The 19378-nt window shown below is 46.1% G+C and overlaps 1 protein-coding gene across 11 annotated transcripts in view; it reads left to right on the forward strand.

Moving 5' to 3' along the window:
* The window catches only part of AKAP13 (A-kinase anchoring protein 13), a 1375395-nt gene that overhangs the window by 1058376 nt on the left and 297641 nt on the right, over positions 1-19378 (forward strand). For all 11 annotated transcript variants that reach the window (XM_086958098.1, XM_086958099.1, XM_086958104.1 and 8 more), the window contains one exon: positions 13552-13619. In XM_086958098.1, coding sequence (XP_086814224.1) covers positions 13552-13619 — 68 coding nt within the window. The remainder of the gene's footprint in view (positions 1-13551; positions 13620-19378) is intronic.

Below are 19378 nucleotides of genomic sequence, written 5' to 3' on the forward strand. Positions count from 1 at the left end.
CGGATCTGCTCAGCAGGCACAGCCATCAAATGCACGAGTGGGAGATACATCCATCAGTACTCCAACCGTACTTCCAAAAGTGGGGTCATCCAGAGATAGACCTGTTCGCCACAAGGGAGAACGCAAAATGCCAAAGCTTCGCCGCCAGATTCCCACACCCGCAATCACAGGGCAATGCGATGTGGATGAACTGGTCAGGCAGATTTGCGTACGCTTTTCCCCCAGCACCTCTGATACCGCTGGTGGCACGCAAGCTCAGGCAGCACTCGATGACTCTCATCCTGGTTGCTCCAACGTGGGCTCGCCAACCATGGTACACCACGTTTCTGGAACTCTCCGTGGTACCGCATCAAAGGCTTCATCTCACCCCCAGCCTTCTGGCGCAGAACCATGGCGACATTCAGCACCCAGACCCGCAGCAGCTCAACCTGGCGATCTGGCTCCTGAAGTCCTAGAGTTTGGCTACCTCAATCTTCCCCCCGATTGCATGGACATCATTCGGGAGGCAAGAAAGCCCACTACTAGAGCCTGCTATGCGGCCAAATGGAAGAGGTTTGTCATCTACTGTGTTAACCACAATATTGACCCGCTAGATGCTTCCATTCAAAACATCATTTGTTACCTGTTTCACCTGTATCAATGCAATTTAGCGTACTCTTCCATCCGCATTCACCTGTCTGCTATGGCGGCATACCTCCAGAATAGGCAACACCTGTCACTCTTTAAGGTCCCTGCTATCAAGGCCTTTCTGGAAGGACTCAAAAGGGTCATTCCACCACGGACACCACCAGCTCCGGAATGGAACCTCAATGTGGTTCTTACAAGGCTGATGGGTCCTCCCTTCGAGCCACTGCACTCTTGTGAGCTTCAGTTTCTAACTTGGAAGGTTGCGTTCTTAGTAGCAATTACATCGCTACGGAGGGTTAGCGAGCTGCAGGCGCTCACCATTCAAGAACCTTTCTTCCAGGTGCATGCTAACAGGGTTGTGCTCCGCACTAACCCTAAATTCTTACCAAAGGTTGTATCTCAATTCCATATAAACCAGACAATTGAGTTGCCGGTGTTTTTCCAAAACCCAGAGACGCTGGCGGAGCGGATGCTCCACACCCTTGACGTTAAGAGAGCCTTGATGTACTATGTAGACAGGACAAAAGATTTTCGCAAAACCAAGCAGCTTTTTGTTGCTTTTGCCACACACCACAAGGGAAACGCTATCTCCAAAGCGGGGATCGCTAGGTGGATCGTGAAATGCATTCAGATCTGTTACGCTAAAGCTAAGCGCACTCTCACTATCCCACCGAGGGCCCATTCCACCAGGAAGTTGGGGGCCTCTATGGCTTTCCTAGGTAACATTCCCTTAGAAGATATCTGTAGAGCAGCCACATGGTCTACCACACATACTTTCACTAAACACTACTGTGTAGACGTGCATTCCAAACAGCAGGCAGCTGTTGGTCAGGCTGTTCTCAACACACTTTTTCAGACTGCTGCAGCTGGCACGGGCGGCCGCCGCTAATGGAGGGACTGCTATGTATTCTATGCACAGATATGAATTCAGCAGCCCACATGCCTCGAACTGCAAATGCTACTTACCAGTATGCATCTGTTCTTGGCATGTAGGGCTGCTGACATTCATATCGCCCACCCTCCTCCCCGGCGCCTGTAGCAACTGCAGTATTCATTCATATGTATATATATATGCTCATAGCATGGTCATCACTCACATACTTCACTCCATCTCTGCCAATGGCTAAAAACAATCTGGGGATGGAGGCGATGCCCATGCGCACTGTAGTCCAGGGGAGGAGCCACCTATCTCGTGATACTTCGAAGACTCTTCCAGGACAACAATGTGCAATCATCCGGACCCAACACTAGGCGGCGATCTATGCACAGATATGAATGTCAGCAGCCCTACATGCCAAGAACAGATGCATACTGGTAAGTAGCATTTGCATTTCGATCCACATGTGTATGTTGAGTTGGAATATTTAAAGACAGAAACGCATTTTCAACGAAGTATAAGGTTTATTCTTCAAGTAAGTACAACAGCCACATCCAGGAGCGTCGCACCCTCAGAGGCTCGGTCAGCAACTGACAGCAACCAATCGAACCTCTGGGGATGCACACTCCATGCGTGAGTGAAGCAAAGAATGTAATGACACCAATGGTAACATCAGGCAAATACCGCATGTTTGAACAGCAGCAATATTATAACTATTACAATCGTGTACAGCATTTACAACCCTGTACTTTATAATGAATATTGTCACAGCACTTCTGTGCCCCCTAAAAACGTTTTACATTGCAACCCTTTCTTTCAGAATCACAACCCAGTTCAAATATGCATCACTTGTACATTTACTCCACTGCTGTATACATGTTTCTCTTTCCTTCACATTCCAAGAACCAGAAAACCCTTATCTCAGTGTTGTGCTTTATAAAAGACCTAAAATAAGTACTTATATCTTAAATTGCTATTCTCATATTACCATGACCAGAGAATCTGGATTCCATTAAAGACAGAAAGGCTAACATTATGCATTATTCCGTAAATGCAACTTCAGGCAGTCATTTTAAAGTTAATACATCACAAAGCAAAGCTCTAGAATACTCATAGATTACATTGGCAACAAGGCTAGATAGATCTGCCTCTTTTAAATGCAATGAAAGTCAGAGTTCAAGTATTATGAAAAAGATTAGCTTCTTCAATATGAACTGATGAAATCCAAAGGAACAAAAGGTACGATGTCAAGACTTGCTTGGAGGGAAGATGAGGAAATCTTAGATCTCCTGGTGAGATCCTGCATCTTGTGGAGGAACAAATTATGTTAAATTGTCTGATAAAGGATACATTATTAAAAATTGCACTAATAAATTATATGAGAAGGGAAAAAATTAAGGGTATTAAATAACTGAGATGTTTCCTCATTATACATCCTTTTTTTTTTAGTCTAATCTTCAAACAAATACAATAAAGTAAATTACAATAAATTAATAACATTCTGTAATAAGTGTCCACTCCCGGGAGGGGAGGGTTGGAATAATGTTAGCCTCCGTGTCTTTAATGAAATCCAGAATCTCTTATCATGGTAATAGGAGAATCACAATTTCATTACAAGACCGGAGGTTACCATTATGCATATTGGTAAACTAGTAAAACTACATCAGAGAAATGTTCTTCAGGTTTGCAGAACATTTTTGCAAAGGTATAAGAACTGGACCAGTCGGCCGCCTCAAGAATATCATCTAACTTACCTCCTTTCCAAAAAGATTGGCTAGCCATAGCGCCTCTTGAAAAATGTGCTTGAAATCATTGGAGGTCACACCTGCCATTTACATAGCTAATTTAACCCATCTAGCTATAGAGGAAGAGGGGACTGGTTTGAAGTGTTTGACAAAGGAAATAAGCTAGTTTGCACCAGCAGTGTGTTGTGAAGGATCGTGCCGGAAACATCAGAGACGGACGTGGTTTAGGTAAGCTTTATTCAGAAAGCATCAGGAAGCACAACCTGGCATCCGACCACCTCGACAGTCCAGAGCAACTGAAACTGTTCGAGTGCCGTCAGCCTAACACTCTAAAGAACATAGAACGCACACAGGCGTCCACGAGGCAACACGAGACATTTATGAGGCACACATCATAACACATCTTCTTCCCTAATAGAAAAAGAAAATAAAAAAAAAACAAAGAAATTAATAAACAACATAGTCATTGAGGTACTTAGGTGGTCTACGCACTCTACGTTCAGAATCCTGTTGAAGATCTAGGCTGCCCCCACACCCTGCACCAACATCCAAACCCTCATCAGCGAAAGGCCCAACAGCAGAACCTGAAGAACAACCAGCCTCCAACAAAGCTCCAGAACAACCATCATCCTCAACCACTTGTTTGATGAAACCACCCTTTTGATATAAAGCCACTCTCCTTAAATTCCACCTGTCACCACCATCCAAGATAACAAAAAACTTACCTACATTGACCACACGAAAAGGACCTCTGAATTTAGTCAAACCAGCTCTAACCCTACCGGACTTAACTTTCACCCAATCTCCAACTTCAATTTTATCCCCTATGACTACAGGAGCACTCTCACTGTCAGAAGAAACCCAAGTCTTAAGCCAACCTGGAACTACAGGAAACAAAATGGAGGCACGTCGGTGACGCAAAACGTTACACACGCATGCCAAGGTTTAGGATTAGTTAAGATGGCTGCGTGTAACGCTGCGTTGCACAGTAAACGTGCGTTCCAGTGATGTCAGAGATGACGTGCAGAAGACAAAGCCAGCCGTTGGTCACACTCACAACGAATCAGAAGAGGAAGACAGCGGAAAAGCTGAAATATACATAAAAAGTACCTCTAGGATTCGCGGAAATCAGGGAGACGTGAAGACTTCACAGAAATCCAAATAAACAAAGAGGGATGTCAAGGATCACCAGGCTGTGCTAGAAGACGATGTAAAAACAACGGGAAACGTAGCAGGGTTCACTTAAAGCATCGTCGCCAAAAATGTTGTGAAGGATCGTGCCGGAATCAGGAAAGACGTACGTGGTTTAGGTAAGCTTTATTCAGAAAGCATCAGGAAGCACAACCTGGCATCCGACCACCTCGACAGTCCAGTGCAACTGAAACTGTTCGAGTGCCGTCAGCCTAACACTCTAAAGAACATAGAACGCACACAGGCGTCCACGAGGCAACACGAGACATTCATGAGGCACACATCATAACACAGTGCAATGTTTGTTCATCCTTGCATCGTACTCCTTCACACAGTCTACAACGCATAACTTTGGACAAGCATCAAACCTAGGGTAAAAAAATCATGTCCGACATGGTTTTAGTTCTTTTGATACCTTGAAATCTATCAACGAAGGCGTTGTATGATCTATTGGTTATTTCCAGTGATTTGACATCTGAAACCCTACAACAGGATATTAGACATAGGATACAAGCTAGTTTAATATAAAGTTTTTTATTATCTAGCAGATTATTATTGGGCTAGTTACAAAATAGGTCAAGTAATACATTTACTTCCCATAGTGATTCGTATTTAGGAGGTCTTTTAACACCTTCCCGGCGCTGCAAATTCCGCTGCGGCATGGGGGCGAAGGGGTGAGCGTGACGCCGTCATGAGTCACGCGCGGCGTGCGCTCATGGCATCATGGTTCCGTCATGACCCCGCCTGCTCATTAATTCGCCCGTACAGGCGGGTAATTAGTGCTGCGTGGGTGGAGCGGCAGCCGCATGACTGAACCGCGCCCTCATGAGCACACACCACCTGTGGCTCATGACGGCGTGGTTCCGTCAAAAAGCATGCAAGGGGTTAAGCCTGGTGTTTTTCATAATTCTGCATATTATAGACTTTTTCCCAATATATCTACCATTTAAAAGGGAATTGCCTGCAGAAGTGGCTGATCTATAGTAGTTAATTGATCTATAAGTAGGACCTCTTTCAAATTGTTCGACATGAAAGTTGGCTACATGTACGATAGGAGCCTACATGGAATCCAATTCCTTTCCAAGCACCAATGAGCCCATCTTTTCCAAATACTGTTGTATCTATAGTGTGTACCGGGGCCCAGGATTCTTAGAGGCGAGAGGAAGCCTGCGGTGCCCAGGATTCTTAGAGGAGAGAAGAAGCCTGCGGTCAGAGATTTCATCGGCTCGCCTGATCCTGTCTACTTTTCCTTTCACCCTTCTACTCTGGACCCTCTCCTGCAGACTGCCTTTCCCTCCTTGCCTTCGGTGTTGTCTTCTCCGTCACGGGAGGCCCGGTGGTTAGATTCCTGGGGGCGTAATATCGTCTCTTCTCCAGCGCTGCCTTGCGGGCACTCAGCACTCTTTGTGTGTTAGCATGAGCCACTTCCAGCTTGTGGGGTTTCACAGAGTCCCTTTTGTCTTCTGCTTCTCAGGATGGTGCCCGCGCTGATATGCGGCACCATGTGTTGGATGGCTGGGAGCTGGCTGCGTTTATTCTTCGCTCGGCTCTTGATGTCTCTGAAGCTCTTGGTTGCTCCATGGCTAGTTCGGTTGTAGTGGGTCTGAATTGGTTGAGGAATGTTTAGTATGTTCCATTTTAGGAATGCCGGCTCTGTATTCTGTCTGGAGCGTACGTTCCCGAGGATTCCCTCTGCTGTGTCAGTTGGACGATCCTGGTTCATGGGAACGTACTGCTCTGCGCTGTGGCTGAAGATTTTGAAATAACAATAAATGTTACTTAACAAGAAATCCTACCTCCTTTGTCTGGATTCCCTCTTGTTACATTTGGCGATGCTGGGAGTCTTCAGCCGCCAGTATTTTTCAGAGAGTAATGGATTCCTTGTTCAAAGGGTTGGTGGGAGTTCAGGCCTACCTTGATGATATCCTGGTTTTTTCGAAAACTACTTATGAGCATTTGATTTTGCTAAAAAAGGTGTTGGGAACTTTGGAAAATAGTGGTATGACTGTAAGAGCAGACAAATGTAAGTTTTGTGTTAATGAGCTGGATTACCTAGGTCATACGATTTCAGATAAAGGTATTAGACCAAAATTTTCGGTCATTAGGGCTCTTAAGGAGGCTAAACCACCTACTGATAAAGATGCTCTGCGCTCTTTTCTGGGTTTAGCAGAATACTACGCAAGATTTGTATGTAATTACGCTCAGATGGTTGATACTCTTCGCTGTCTTCTAAAAAAGGGTCAAAAGTTTATTTGGACGGAAGAATTGAATGGTGTGTTTGAAAAAGTCAAGGACTTGGTTATTTCCGCGAAAGCTTTGCATGCGTTTCGCGATGATTGAGTTTCAATGATCACTGTGGATGCCAGTATGAATGGACTGGGTGCAGTTCTTAGCCCAACAGGTAAATGGTCATGAACAGACGGTAGCTTTTGCTTCCAGGTCGCTCAAATCTTTGGAAAAAAATTATAGCACTATTGAGCGCGAGACACTGGCCTGTGTTTGGGCGGTCCAGAAATTTAAAATGTATATTTGGGGACGGAAGTTCCAGATTTTGACGGACCATAAGCCTCTTGCTTTCATTTTTAACAAGGTTTCTAATAGTAATTCAATGTCTGCTAGGTTAACCAGGTTAGTTTCCAAATTGCAGGAATTCAATTTTGACATCAAGCACATTCAGGGAAGTAGGAATTTTCGTGCTGACTGTTTATCAAGGATGTTGATGGAGGAGGATGATGAGGAAAATTTTGATGAGGATGAGGTAGAATGTGTGGCAGTTTTGGATGCAGTTGAAAATTGTGGTTCGTTTGTCTCTGAGGAGGATTGGAAGAAAGCTTGTTTAGATGATTTGGTGCTGTCTAGGGTTTTGCCCTTTTGCAAAGGTTGTTGGCCTGAGATTAGAAATCTTTCTGGTGATCTTAGGAACTTTGCATTGGTTGCAGATGAAATTTCGGTGAAGGATGGTATTATTCTTAGAGGTGATAAGTTTGTCCCCCCATCCAGTTTGAGGAAGGTTATTATTAAAAAAGGTCATGAGGGTCACTTAGGCGTAACTAAAACTTGTATGAAAATTAGACAACACTATTGGTGGCCGGGCTTGGAAGCACAGGTTAGAGCTTTGATTGATGGTTGTGAGGAGTGTTTACTTTCTGATAAGCACTGGAAGTTACCTAATCTTTCGTTACATTCCACTGAATTTCCTGAGGAAGCTTGGATCAAGGTGGGTCTCGATTTTTCAGGGCCCTATTTAGTTCTTTCTGAAGGTTCAGATATTTGATTCTTGCAGTTGATTATCACTTAAAGTGGATGCATTATAAGTTTGTTGATGCTCCTAGTACTGAAAACACTATTTTGTTTCTAAGTAGGTTGTTTTTGGTGGAGGGTGCTCCCGGATGTCTGGTCACGGATAATGGAACGCATTTTGTTTCTGAGAAAATGTGTTCGTTTTTGGGTTCCCTGGATATTAAACATCTGAAGGTTGCTAAGTATTCTCCCGCTTCCAACGATTTGGTTAAGCGTGGCAATAAAATCGTTAAGGAAGGAATCCAGACTGTTATTGCTGCTGGTTTAGATGTTAAATCATTTGTTGAGCAGAAAATTTGGAATTATAATGTTTCTCCACATTGCTCCACAGGAGTTACTCCTTTTGAATTACTTAGGGGTAGGAAAGTTAATTAGTTACTTCTACCTTCTTGGCTAGCAAGTAAATCTGATGGGAAGTTGCATTCTGTTCAATTGTCTGAGACTGTGAAGCGTAGTCAATTTCGTATGAAAAAGAATTTTGACAAAAGGGGTTCTGTTGATAATGTGGATATTTGTATTGGTGATTGGGTGTTATGTAGGAAACCTTTTGCGGTCAGGAACGGTGAGTCTCATTTCTATGATCCTGTTAAGGTTTGTAAGGTTGCTAAAGGCTCTGTTTTTCTTAATGGGAGGGGCTGGTGGAATAAGAGACAGGTGGTTAAATTGAGAGAGGATCAAGCTGACTTAATTAGGAAAAGGAAGGGGAGTGGTTGTCCTAATGATTTGGATTGGTTGTTTTGGTTGCAAGATCAGGGTGATAAAAGTGTTGGTGGTGTTCCCGAAGCTGGTGGTGTTCCCGCTTCTAATGTTGCTGTTTCACGGGAAGGGGGTGTTGCTGTGGGCAGTTCGGTTAGGAGTGGTCGCACTATTAGATTGCCTGCTAGATATGAGAATTTTGTTACTTACTAATTTTTTTTTTTGTCATATTAAAGGGGGAGGTGTTGTAGTGGGTCTGAATTGGTTGAGGAATGTTTAGTATGTTCCATGTTAGGAATGCCGGCTCTGTATTCTGTCTGGAGCGTACGTTCCCGAGGATTCCCTCTGCTGTGTCAGCTGGACGATCCTGGTTCATGGGAACGCACTGCTCTGCGCTGTGGCTGAAGATTTTGAAATAACAATAAATGTTACTTAACAAGAAATCCTACCTCCCTTGTCTGGATTCCCTCTTGTTACATAGGTGGTTCTCCATCACCATGCTTGGTTGAGGATAGTGTTTTCCCTGAGAATGTGAGGGAGCGTCTGGTTGACCTTCCTTTAGATGGCACTCTTTTGTTTCACGCCCCTGCGGATTCTGCCATTCAGAAGTTCCTTGCAGGGCTTCGTCCTCCTTCTCCCCTTCAGTAAACCTGGATGTTGGCTGGTGTATTCTGGGAGGTGTTCTCCCATTCTTCTTCTGAGACCGGGTGTTTGGTGACCCCGGTTGTGTGTTCTGTGTGATTGAGTTACCTTCAGGGCCGTTTGTTTGATCCTTCGGTGCTGTTGGCTGCTGGTCCAGCCCCACCCCCTTCCTTTTTGTCCTCGTGGCTTTGGCTGTCGTTAGCAGCCATATCGGTCCTGAGATTGGGCCTTCTGTGTCCTCTTTTATTGGCTGACTGGTAAGCCGTCTGCGGGTCCACCCGCAGGTCTTCCTGTTTTAGTCCTCTGCTGCGGAAAGTTTTTCCTAAGAGGTGTTCCCATGTTTTCTTGGGACGTAGTCTACCCTATGTGGGGTACTTGTAGCTATTGTATAGCTCTGTCATGGGCTGGGGAGGCGCAGCCCCCTTTTTTCGGGATCCGTGCCTTCCATGGTGTCACGGTATATCGCAGGTGAGGTCTCTTTAACACTTGTCCTGTTGCAACCTGCCCTGTCACCCGATTGTCCTTTTCCTTGTTCGAATTGTCGCTAGATCAGCCTGGCATGCTGTCTTCGGCATCATATTGTGGCGCTTCCGCCCATTTGTCCAGCGTTCGACCCGGTCCTCTGTCTGGTGTTCCAGGGGGACTAGTTTTCTTGGTTTTCTGTGTTCTGGTTGAAGGCGTGAGCCGTCTTCCGTCTATCTCTTTCTCTTCTCTTCTACCTGGTCCGGTCCCACCTTTGGGGTGTGTCTTGGCCTTCCCTGGCCTGTGCCTGGCTTGTTCTGGGTGCCCTGTTCCTTGGGGCTGCCTCTTGCTGGCTGCGCATGCCTGCTTGCTCTGGTCCACCGTTGTGGCCCTTGGTAGGTTCCCTTGTGCCCCTGCCTCTTGTCATGCTGGGGCTTCGTGTATTTGTGTCTTTCTTCTCACGCCTGCGCTGTTGGCGGTAGGGCAGTTCCTGCCTTGTCTGCTGCCTTGCGGCTCCTGTCTGCTCAGCTGTTCCTATCTGTGTGTGTGTGTGTCTTCTACGGCGGGCCCTGCCTCCAGTTCTACCTATTCTCCCTGGTTTTGGTGGTGGTTCTTTGCTCTTTATGGTGCTTCGGGCGCTATCTGTCCTGGCAGGGTGTTAGAGCGGTTCTCCCTTGGTTGAGCCTGGGATCCCCTGGCCTTCCCTTTTGTCCGCGTGACATGTCCCCTGCTGGGACCCTGTGACTCTGTCTCTCTCCCTACTGAGAGGCTCTCTCGCAGGCCCTCCTCCCATCTGGGTATGGCTTGGGTATCTATTCTACGTTAAGGAATCTGCGGCTAGTAGTCTCTATCAGATGTACAAATAACTTACCTTCGGTAACGATGCATCTGGTAGAGACGATTCTAGCCGCAGATTCCTTCACGACCCGCCCTTCGTCCCTGTTCTGCGAGGGCCTTCAGCTTCGTTTTCTGCACTCGCCTCCCTCTGGGTGACTTGTCTCCTGCGAGTACCCTCTTCACTTCCTCCCTGATGGGAGGCTTTGTTCTGTTTATTTGTTCTACCCTTTCCTTGCTAGTACAAAGTTGGTTGGTTCATGTGTACTTAGGCGTCCCTACACCCTGGTTTTCTTTTCCGGTGTGGGGGGCATACTTTTATTCTTCTTCCCTTTACTTGCTTGGGGTTTCTGCCTCCTCTGCAGTTCTCTTGGTTGGGGTCTTTTGGCTATGCCTCACCCCTTGGTTCCTTCCAGGGGATACTACCTTCCTTGATGGTGTTGTCTTGGGGTAATTTGCTGTGACTCAACTGTTCTGGACTTGTTGTCCTTCCATGTTGTGGATTGTAATTGTAGACTCTCTTCGTCTCTTAAGATGTTCCTCACATGCTTTTCAGTCTCCACAGAGGATGTCGCCTTAGCTTGAAAGGTTGCTCCTCAGAGCGGTGCTCTGCTCTGCACTTTCCCTGCTATGGCTTCAGTACCTTAGCACCTAGCAGTTTTCCAAATGGTGCTGTTCCTCTCCTTTTGTCCCTTTTCTATGTTTACAGTTTTTTCGTACACTGTTCCCATACTCTCTACAGTTTTGTTTGTGATGGCTCCGCGTTGTGGCGCTGAAAAGTTCTCTGAATATAACTGAGTTCTGTGCGCCGAAGTCGGTATTATGTGACCTCGCCTACGGCACGCCCGCGGACGACGTCAGGGCGGAGTCTCGTGGTACGGCCCCCGGCGCACAGAGATGCTGTGGCAAAGAAAATTTTCCGGATCCAGTCTTGCTCCTGGGGATAATTCTACGTTAAGGAATCTGCGGCTAGAATCGTCTCTACTAGATACATCGTTACCGAAGGTAAGTAACTTGTACTTCCAGTTGTGTTAAAAGTGTTTTAGGTGACCCCCCCACTTTCCCTGTTGAAAAGGAAGGATGAGGTGGGAAGGTACTTACATGGAGTATTGGTGGAGTTCTGACCTCTGGTTCTGAAACCTCTTGAACGGAAGGGCGTTCCTTTTTGAGGATAGAAGCTGGGATTGGACTGGTAGGGACAACCAAAACCCTATTGTCTGTAGAAGGATCTTTGGTAGGGACAGCCGGTAGAGCGACCTCTTCTGCCAGCCCTGGCAAAAATACTTGGGTTAAAAACTCTGTGCATAGTAGTTTGCGCCTTATCCCGTGCAGTGAATGTAGTCCAGTATTTGCCTAGTCCCTTGATCATCTCCTCCCCAAAAAGAAGTCAGTTTGGGTTGACTAAGGGTTTCTTTTTCGCCATGTCACAGAGTTTAGGGTCAATTTTTGATAAAAACAACTTTCCTTCTGATTCAACGTCAGACATAGTAAAACATTGAATCACAAGGGGTTAAGTCCTTGAAAAGGGTGTTAACACCGATTATTATTATAGGTATTGGGAAAATAGTAAAATAAAATGTATGCTCCAAGCGTTCAGTCGCTTAATTAGATGATGTAGACTGCTTAATAAGGTTAATAGGTAATTTTGTTAAAGCAGTTTTCAAAATAGAAGTCCTCAAAACAGTATTAAAGTAATTTTATTAAAACAGCAGTATTAAGCATATTAACGCAGGTGTATTAATTGTTTTATGCCTAATCTCTTTCCAGACGATAAAATGTGACTTAGCTGATCGCTAGCGTCTCAACCGTCAAGAGATAGCGCGAGCGATCAGCTGTATGCAGTATGCGTTGCTGGATAACGCAGTATAAATATCGAAGGAAGATGCCTTCAGGGCACCTCCCCTGTGCGTGCTTCGTCTAGGAACTATAGCGCGTGCTCGCTAAGGGTCTCTCTAAAATAGGCTAGACCCTGGCTTTACGAAGGCCCGAAAGTACAGGCCAAAAGGAGGAACCGGGATGAAACCGGAGAACAAAGGTGTCCGCAACGAATTGTAAAGTTTTGCGGTGTGGAAAAATGTGAAAGAAAAGCAAAAATCGGAAAGGGAGAGTGGCGTATCTCTTCTTAAAGGGTGTAGAAGGCTCGGTGGAGGCGACGGGATCGCCAAGGTATTTTGGGAGCAGAGGAAGCCCAAAATATTAATAATCAGCAAAGTAAAAAGGTTAAACAGAAAACAATGATAGTAGGAAATGTTAAAGCTTTAATATAAGGTATAATCAAGATCAAACCTAATACAATGAAACATTGACAATAAAGTATAGAGAGCAATGAAAAACAGAACTTATCTGCTTGAAGCCACATTTAAAAGAGGCAGCTCTATCTAGCCTTTTCGCCAATGTAACCTATGAGTATTCTAAAGCTTTGATTTGTGATGTATTAACTTTAAAATGGCTGCTTGAAGTTACATTAAAGGAATAATGCACAATGGTAGTCTCTGGTCTTGTAATGAAATCCCCACACATAATATTAAGGTATTTAAGTTGAACATATGTTGAGCCTAAGCAATAAAAGAGATTAGTGTTATAAACAGTGTTAACTTTATATTTTTAGTTATGGGGGAAAAAACTTTTCATTTTATGACAACTTAAAAGTAATCCATTGTTACAGGAATCAAGTGGCACACAGCTGGTATGAAAATGATTAGTCCTCATCATATTTAATTATGCATCAAAGTACTCCCAGCCCGGGAGATGGACGACCTAGCCCTTTGCTATTATTGGCTAAAGTGCCAGTCATTCACACTTTGACATGTGCAGCTTGTAACCATGTCCACTCCGTTGAGCAGACATGCTATGAAAAACACTAGCTCAAGTCAGTAAAGGTGTCTCGTTCACAAACAGCCAACCAGACTGAACACCATACAGTTTAGCTAAGCCACAATCTCCCCAGCCTATGAGGTGTTTTGCAGTTACTTTGCATATGTTTAGAAATCTGTTGATTTTGCTTGTGGAGAAAATGTATTTATTCAATCTTTCCGAAATGGGAAACTTGTATCCTGTATGTGCTCTATATTGTATGTCGCTAGTTCAGAATTGATCACTAATGTTGTTTGTTAACAGTCTCCTAATTTATGCTAAATCTTTCCAGGTTTTAATTCTATATATTCACATTTTTTTCAGATTGTAATTCAATTGTGCACAAAGGCTGTAGAGAGAGTTATGCATCGTGTGCAATGGTGAAAATGAAGGTAATTTAAGTAATGCTTTTTTTGCTCTATGTAATTCTTTTACAAGAAATCTGGCCAGCTTAAGGGAGGGGTACACATCTTATTCAGTATGGGCAAACATCTGCAGGCAGACCACCTAGCCTCACATTTTTCAAAGTGTTGCACTAGATAGATGATTTTATGTGCTAGATGCATGTGATAAAAATCCTATGGAACATAACTTAATGTTTGTCAGTTGTCTCAGTGAATCTGTCTACAGTATCATATCCAGTCAATACCCCTCCTAGGTTATGACAGCAAATTAAAAGATAAATTTGAACAGATCAGTTAGAATATTCATCAATAGCTATATATTTGTAGATTTCAAGCACTGATGTCTTGTGCGCTTCTGTTTGATTTCAACTTCTTCCAGCATGAACTGCTCTAGTTTGTATCATAAAACCTCCAGGCAAGTCATGGAAAAAAATATTTAAAGATGGCTGAAAACACAGGCATGGTTCAATTAATTAATCTATGAGGCAGTTCAGAAGTTGTAGGGCTTCCTATTATTTATTTCCACTCGCTCGGCTGCAAATAATTGGATGATTTAGTTACCAACTAAATCAAACTAAAGAAGTTACCTGACTGTCTTGACTCACAATAGATTAATCAGTCGTCAACACCAAGATGAGGAAATAGGCAAGGCATCACCTAGATTATGAGGAAAGCAAAAAGGTACAATGCGCTACAGTCACTTAGCATGCCTACCAGAAAAGAAAAAAATTGAAAAGGAGTGAGTCGTGCATCTTGAATCAATCCATCTCATTTTGCATGAGCTCAGCACGTTTTCAAAAGACATGGTAAAAAAGTGGAGAAAACAAAGCGTCCACTGTGCTATTTTTGATACTTACTATGTCTTTCTTTACATACTTCTGTTTTGAACAAATTTGGCTGGATTTCCTAAAAATATTCTACATTTTTATGGTGCTTCTCAATCTGAAATAGTTTCACAAATTGAACGATTAAAAAGCGATTCCTTTTCTCCATGAAAAAGGAAAAAGTGATTGTGCTCTGGTCTTGTTAGTAAAATGGGAAACTCTTGTTCGAGGCATATGGGCTGCAGATCACACACTATTGCATAGATCACCTTCTGGTGATGGGTCCGGATGATTACACTTTGTCTTGGAAGAGTCTTTGTCTGTTGGATGACTCCTCCTGTAGATCTTAGTGCGCATGGGCATCGACTATATCTTCAGATTGTTTTTTTTCCACCATCGGGCTCGAAAGTGTTTATCGTTCATTCCCGTTACCGACCTCTTTTCGACTTCCAGTCCTACATCATACCATCGGTATCGTCTTCGACAATAATTCCAGTTACCCGCGTCAAAGAAAGGCTTGTGCTTTTCGATTTCAGCGTTTGTCGGGGCCGTCGGGCCCAACTGCGCCATTGGGCCTTTGGCTCATGGAAAGAACACCCTTCAAGAAGTGCCCTCAGTGTGGGCACAAATTTCCTCACACTGATCTTCATGAGGTTTGCAATCTGTGCTTGTCTCCAGAGCACGAGAGTCGAGATTGTGAGGCCTGCGCTTCGTTCCGGTCCAAGAAGACCATCATGGACCGTCGAGATCGAAGAGTCATGGCGCAGTCATCTTCATCGACACTAGATCTCATCATAGACAAGGCTCCGATCAAGGTAGAGTCCAAAGAACAGCAGCAGGACAGCATTGCTTCCGAAGCAGAGGATTCAGCTTCCGGAGCCGAGGATCAGTCAGAAGACGACTTACCCCCAGATGCATCAAGCCCTGATTCTGCGAATTCTAATGTGCGAAAAATACCGCATCGCAAATTAGAAATCGCAGAATAGGATGCATCAATAAAAGCGATCCAAAAATGCGATTCGCAGTCGGCCGCAATCGCCGAATGCGAATTTCACCAAATCCTTCAAAAATCGCAGAATCGCCTGTTTCCCATGTTGAAATTGCGATTTCGCAATTACCGAAATCGCAAATTGCGATCTCGCAAATAACGTGATCGCAAAAACGGGAAGTCTCATTTCGGGCACAATGATGACATCACAACCAGGAAGTAGGCAGTTCCCTCACTCATTCTGAACACAGAGCTTGAGAGAGGAAGAGGCACAGCACTGAGCTCTATCAGACACACCCTGCAGCCCCCCAACAGGACACACATCCAACTCCAGAATGTCCCAGGATGCAGCAGGAAGCAGTGCAAGTGGCAGAAAAAGACAAATTAAATTTTCAGAACAGGAGCTGGAGTTCCTTATTGAGGGAGTCAGCAGGAACCATGATAGGCTGTTTGGGAAGCAATCCAGGAAGGTGCCTGAGGCAGACAAGAGGCGAATTTGGCAGCGCATCAGGGTGAAGGTAAACTCTGTAGGAGTGACCCAGCGCTCAATTGATGAGCTGAAGAAGAGGTGGTACGACCTCAGAGGCCGTGCCAAAGAGCGCATAGCAGAGAGGCTGGGGGAGCAACATGCCAAGGGAGGAGGAGACCCCACAGTTGCGGCCAATACACCACTTGAAGACCTGGTTGAGGACACCATCAACCCTGCAGCCTGCGTGGGGGGTCACTCGGCTGGACACCTCCTGACCCACCCAACAATCCCAAGGTAAGAGCCATGCAACTGCGACCCCGTCCCCTAACAATGCCCATGCCCCCAGAGCTAGCCATTTGATAACCTCAGTAATGCAGGCCTTGCACATCAGAAACGCCATATTGCATTGTGGGACCTGTAGTGTGATAATAGTTCCCTGATAGCCACACACTGCCATACCTGACAAGTGAAACATGTCCCTAAAACCAGTCAGGGAATGCAAGCCTGCATGTATGTTGCAACATCCCATGTGCAAGATTCATCTCATTAATCATGCACCCATTTACAGGTGCTGCAGAACAACAGAGCACAGACAGCGAGGCACTCCAAATTGAGGAGAACCCAGAGGACACAGAGGGAGAGAGCCATCCTGCCTCGCGACCTGGACCGTCTCACACACCTGCACCAGTACCACCACCTCCCCATGCGGACAGGGCCACCCCTGCAGCCACAGGAGGAGAGCAACCACCCCATGCGTCGCACATGGCAGTGGAACAGGCCACACCACCACCCAAGAGGCAGACACAGCGCACAGCCACTGTGCGGTCGCAGTGAAGCGGCCTGATGAGGCAGCAGCGAAACGTGGCAGCACGAGCTGACAGGGGGCAACATGACCAAGATCCAGGGCTTGGTATCGAACGTCGGATGCTAACTGTCCACCAAAAGCAGGCACGGCACATGGCAGCCATGCAGCTGCAGCTTTACAAGACTGCGCGCAATGTGAGCCAGCTCACCGAAAGCGTGCAGGTGTTAACGGCTGCAGTGAGGGAGAACAGCCAAATCATGGTGTCACAGCAGGACATCACCCGCCGCCGCCAGCTGCTGACCCGGCTATCAGCATATACCAGGTCAAACCATCTGATCGGGAATGCAACATCCCAACTGTCACGCCGGTCCCTGGCAATGCAAATCCAAATGGTGCAATGCTGCCAGGATGTTGCTAGGGCGTTGGAACAGGTCACAACCGCTGTCCAAAACCAGCAGGTGTGTGGCCATGCCCATGCAAAGGGGGGTGGGGGGGCGTGGGGGAGTGATGATGCCAGTGAGGGCACATCCAGTCTGAGCAGCCTGTCCCTGTCGGTCGTACAAGAACGCTGCCGCAGTACCAGGCCCAGTGCAGCATCACGGCCCGAGACTGGCGAGGTGGATGTGGAGAGGCGACAGGGCGCATCCGGCCGAAGGCAGCAGTGATTGACTGACCATTAGCAGCAGTGCCATGCTTAAGTAACAAGCACGCCTGCTTCGCAATCATGGGGCTGTATGACGTAATACAGTTTTCATGTTTTCTGAACACAAAAAGTAAATGAAAGATCCTGTTTACATAATTATAAGAATTTATTTCAATCGCAAATCCTACTCATGTCATTATTTCATTTAGCATGCGTGAGTGCAGTGTTGTGTGAGGGTATGGGTGCACTAGAAATAATTCCGTGTGATGTTGTTGCAGCGCCTGTGTCCTTCAGCAGGATTCTCCCCGTGTGCATGAAGCACATGTGCAGGTGGGCGGTTGTCCCCCTCCGACTCCCTGCCAGAGATCTCCACAGGTATCCTCCACTTGATAGCAATACTGTGGAGTATGGCACACACAGCCACGATGCGGCAGCAGACCTCAGGCTGGTATTTGAGGGCCCCACCAGTCTTATGTAGGATGCGGAATCGACTCTTTAACATCCCAAATGTCCGTTCAATGACATTCCTGGTGTGAATGTGCGCAGCATTGTAACGCCGTTCCTGTGGTGAGGCAGGGTTAAGGTATGGGGTGAGGAGGTACTCACGGAGGCCATAGGCGCTGTCACCTGAAGGGAAGGAGCAGAGGATCAGTGCCTGTCATGCGCAGCTACATGGGCTTGACGTACTGTATGTGGGCATGTGTAATTACCTAGGAGGTGTCCTTTGCCAAAGTCACCACTGGCCAAGCGGGTGTGTATGCCGCTGTGCCTGAATATGAAAGAATCATGCGTGCTCCCCGGGTATTGGGCCACTAGGTCGGTAATGATTGTCTTTGCATTGCAGACCATCTGTATGTTGAGTGAGTGGTAGGACTTGCGGTTCCAGTACATGTATTCTGTCTCAGCAGGTGGGCAGATGTGGATGTGGGTACAGTCAATGCATCCAATTACATGGGGGAATTGCGCAATGTTATAGAAGTGAAGCTTTGTTTGATTTAAGTCCTGTTGGGTGGTTGGGAAGGTTATGTAATGGTGTATCCGGGTCAGCATGGCGTCCAGGAAACTCCGTAGGCAGCGTGACCGTGTGTTCTGGGAGATCCCCCCTGCAACTGCTTCTATCCCCTGGAAGCTTCCTGAGGCCAGGAGGTGCAGGCAGCACAGGACCTGGGCATGGTTGGGCAGGGCATTGGTCCTCCTTGTTGGGTGCTGCATCAGGGGGTCAAGGTCTCGGATGAGCTTGGTCATCATTGCCCCATTCAGCCTGTATTTGGAGTATATCTCCTCTGCAGGCTGGCCCGGGAGTGTTATCCGCAGCCGGAAGATGCGCTCCTGGATCCTGTGTTGGTTCCGTGCTGCAGCCTGGAGCCTCAGCCGCCTTGCCACGATGTATAGACCTGGCATTGTGAATGTCCTCATGCTCCTACTGTGTCTCCTTAAGTGTGTTTGTTTTGCTCCGCACATTTTTCCGGTTTGGAATGTTTTTTTTTTTTTTTTTCTAACTGAACTTCATGCTTACCACCTGGTTTGACTTCTCCTTAAATTACGACTCGCATTTAGCGATTTTGTGGTTTTTCGCAATTCGCGATGTTTGATGAATTGGATTTGCGATTTATTTGAGAATTCGCAAATTAATTCGCAGAATCAGTGGGAATTCGTGGTTACCGATTCGCTATGGGGGTTCCACATTGATTCTGCAAATGTATTTTAGCGAATTCGCAATTTACTGTAATTTTGCTTGATGAACTGTGGGAGCCGTAGTTGCGATCGCAATAGCTGTTTCGCAGCTATTGCGAGCGCAATTTTTGGTTGACGAATCTAGGCCTAACTTCTTCCAGCTGGCCAACAGGACGTGGGTACAAGCGTCGACCCTGTTCAACCCCCTTCGCGCCCCCTCCCTCCCCCCCCCCACCCCCCCCCCCCCCATATCGGGACAGGCTTCGATTCCACCTCCACCTCCGGGTCCAGGTGCACACCGACCAAAACCTTCCGACGCCCCGCCTTCTGGCTCGGCAACAAAG

Source organism: Lissotriton vulgaris, chromosome 2_1, assembly GCF_964263255.1.
Source record: "Lissotriton vulgaris chromosome 2_1, aLisVul1.2, whole genome shotgun sequence".
In the NCBI taxonomy this organism is placed as follows: Eukaryota; Metazoa; Chordata; class Amphibia; order Caudata; family Salamandridae; genus Lissotriton; species Lissotriton vulgaris.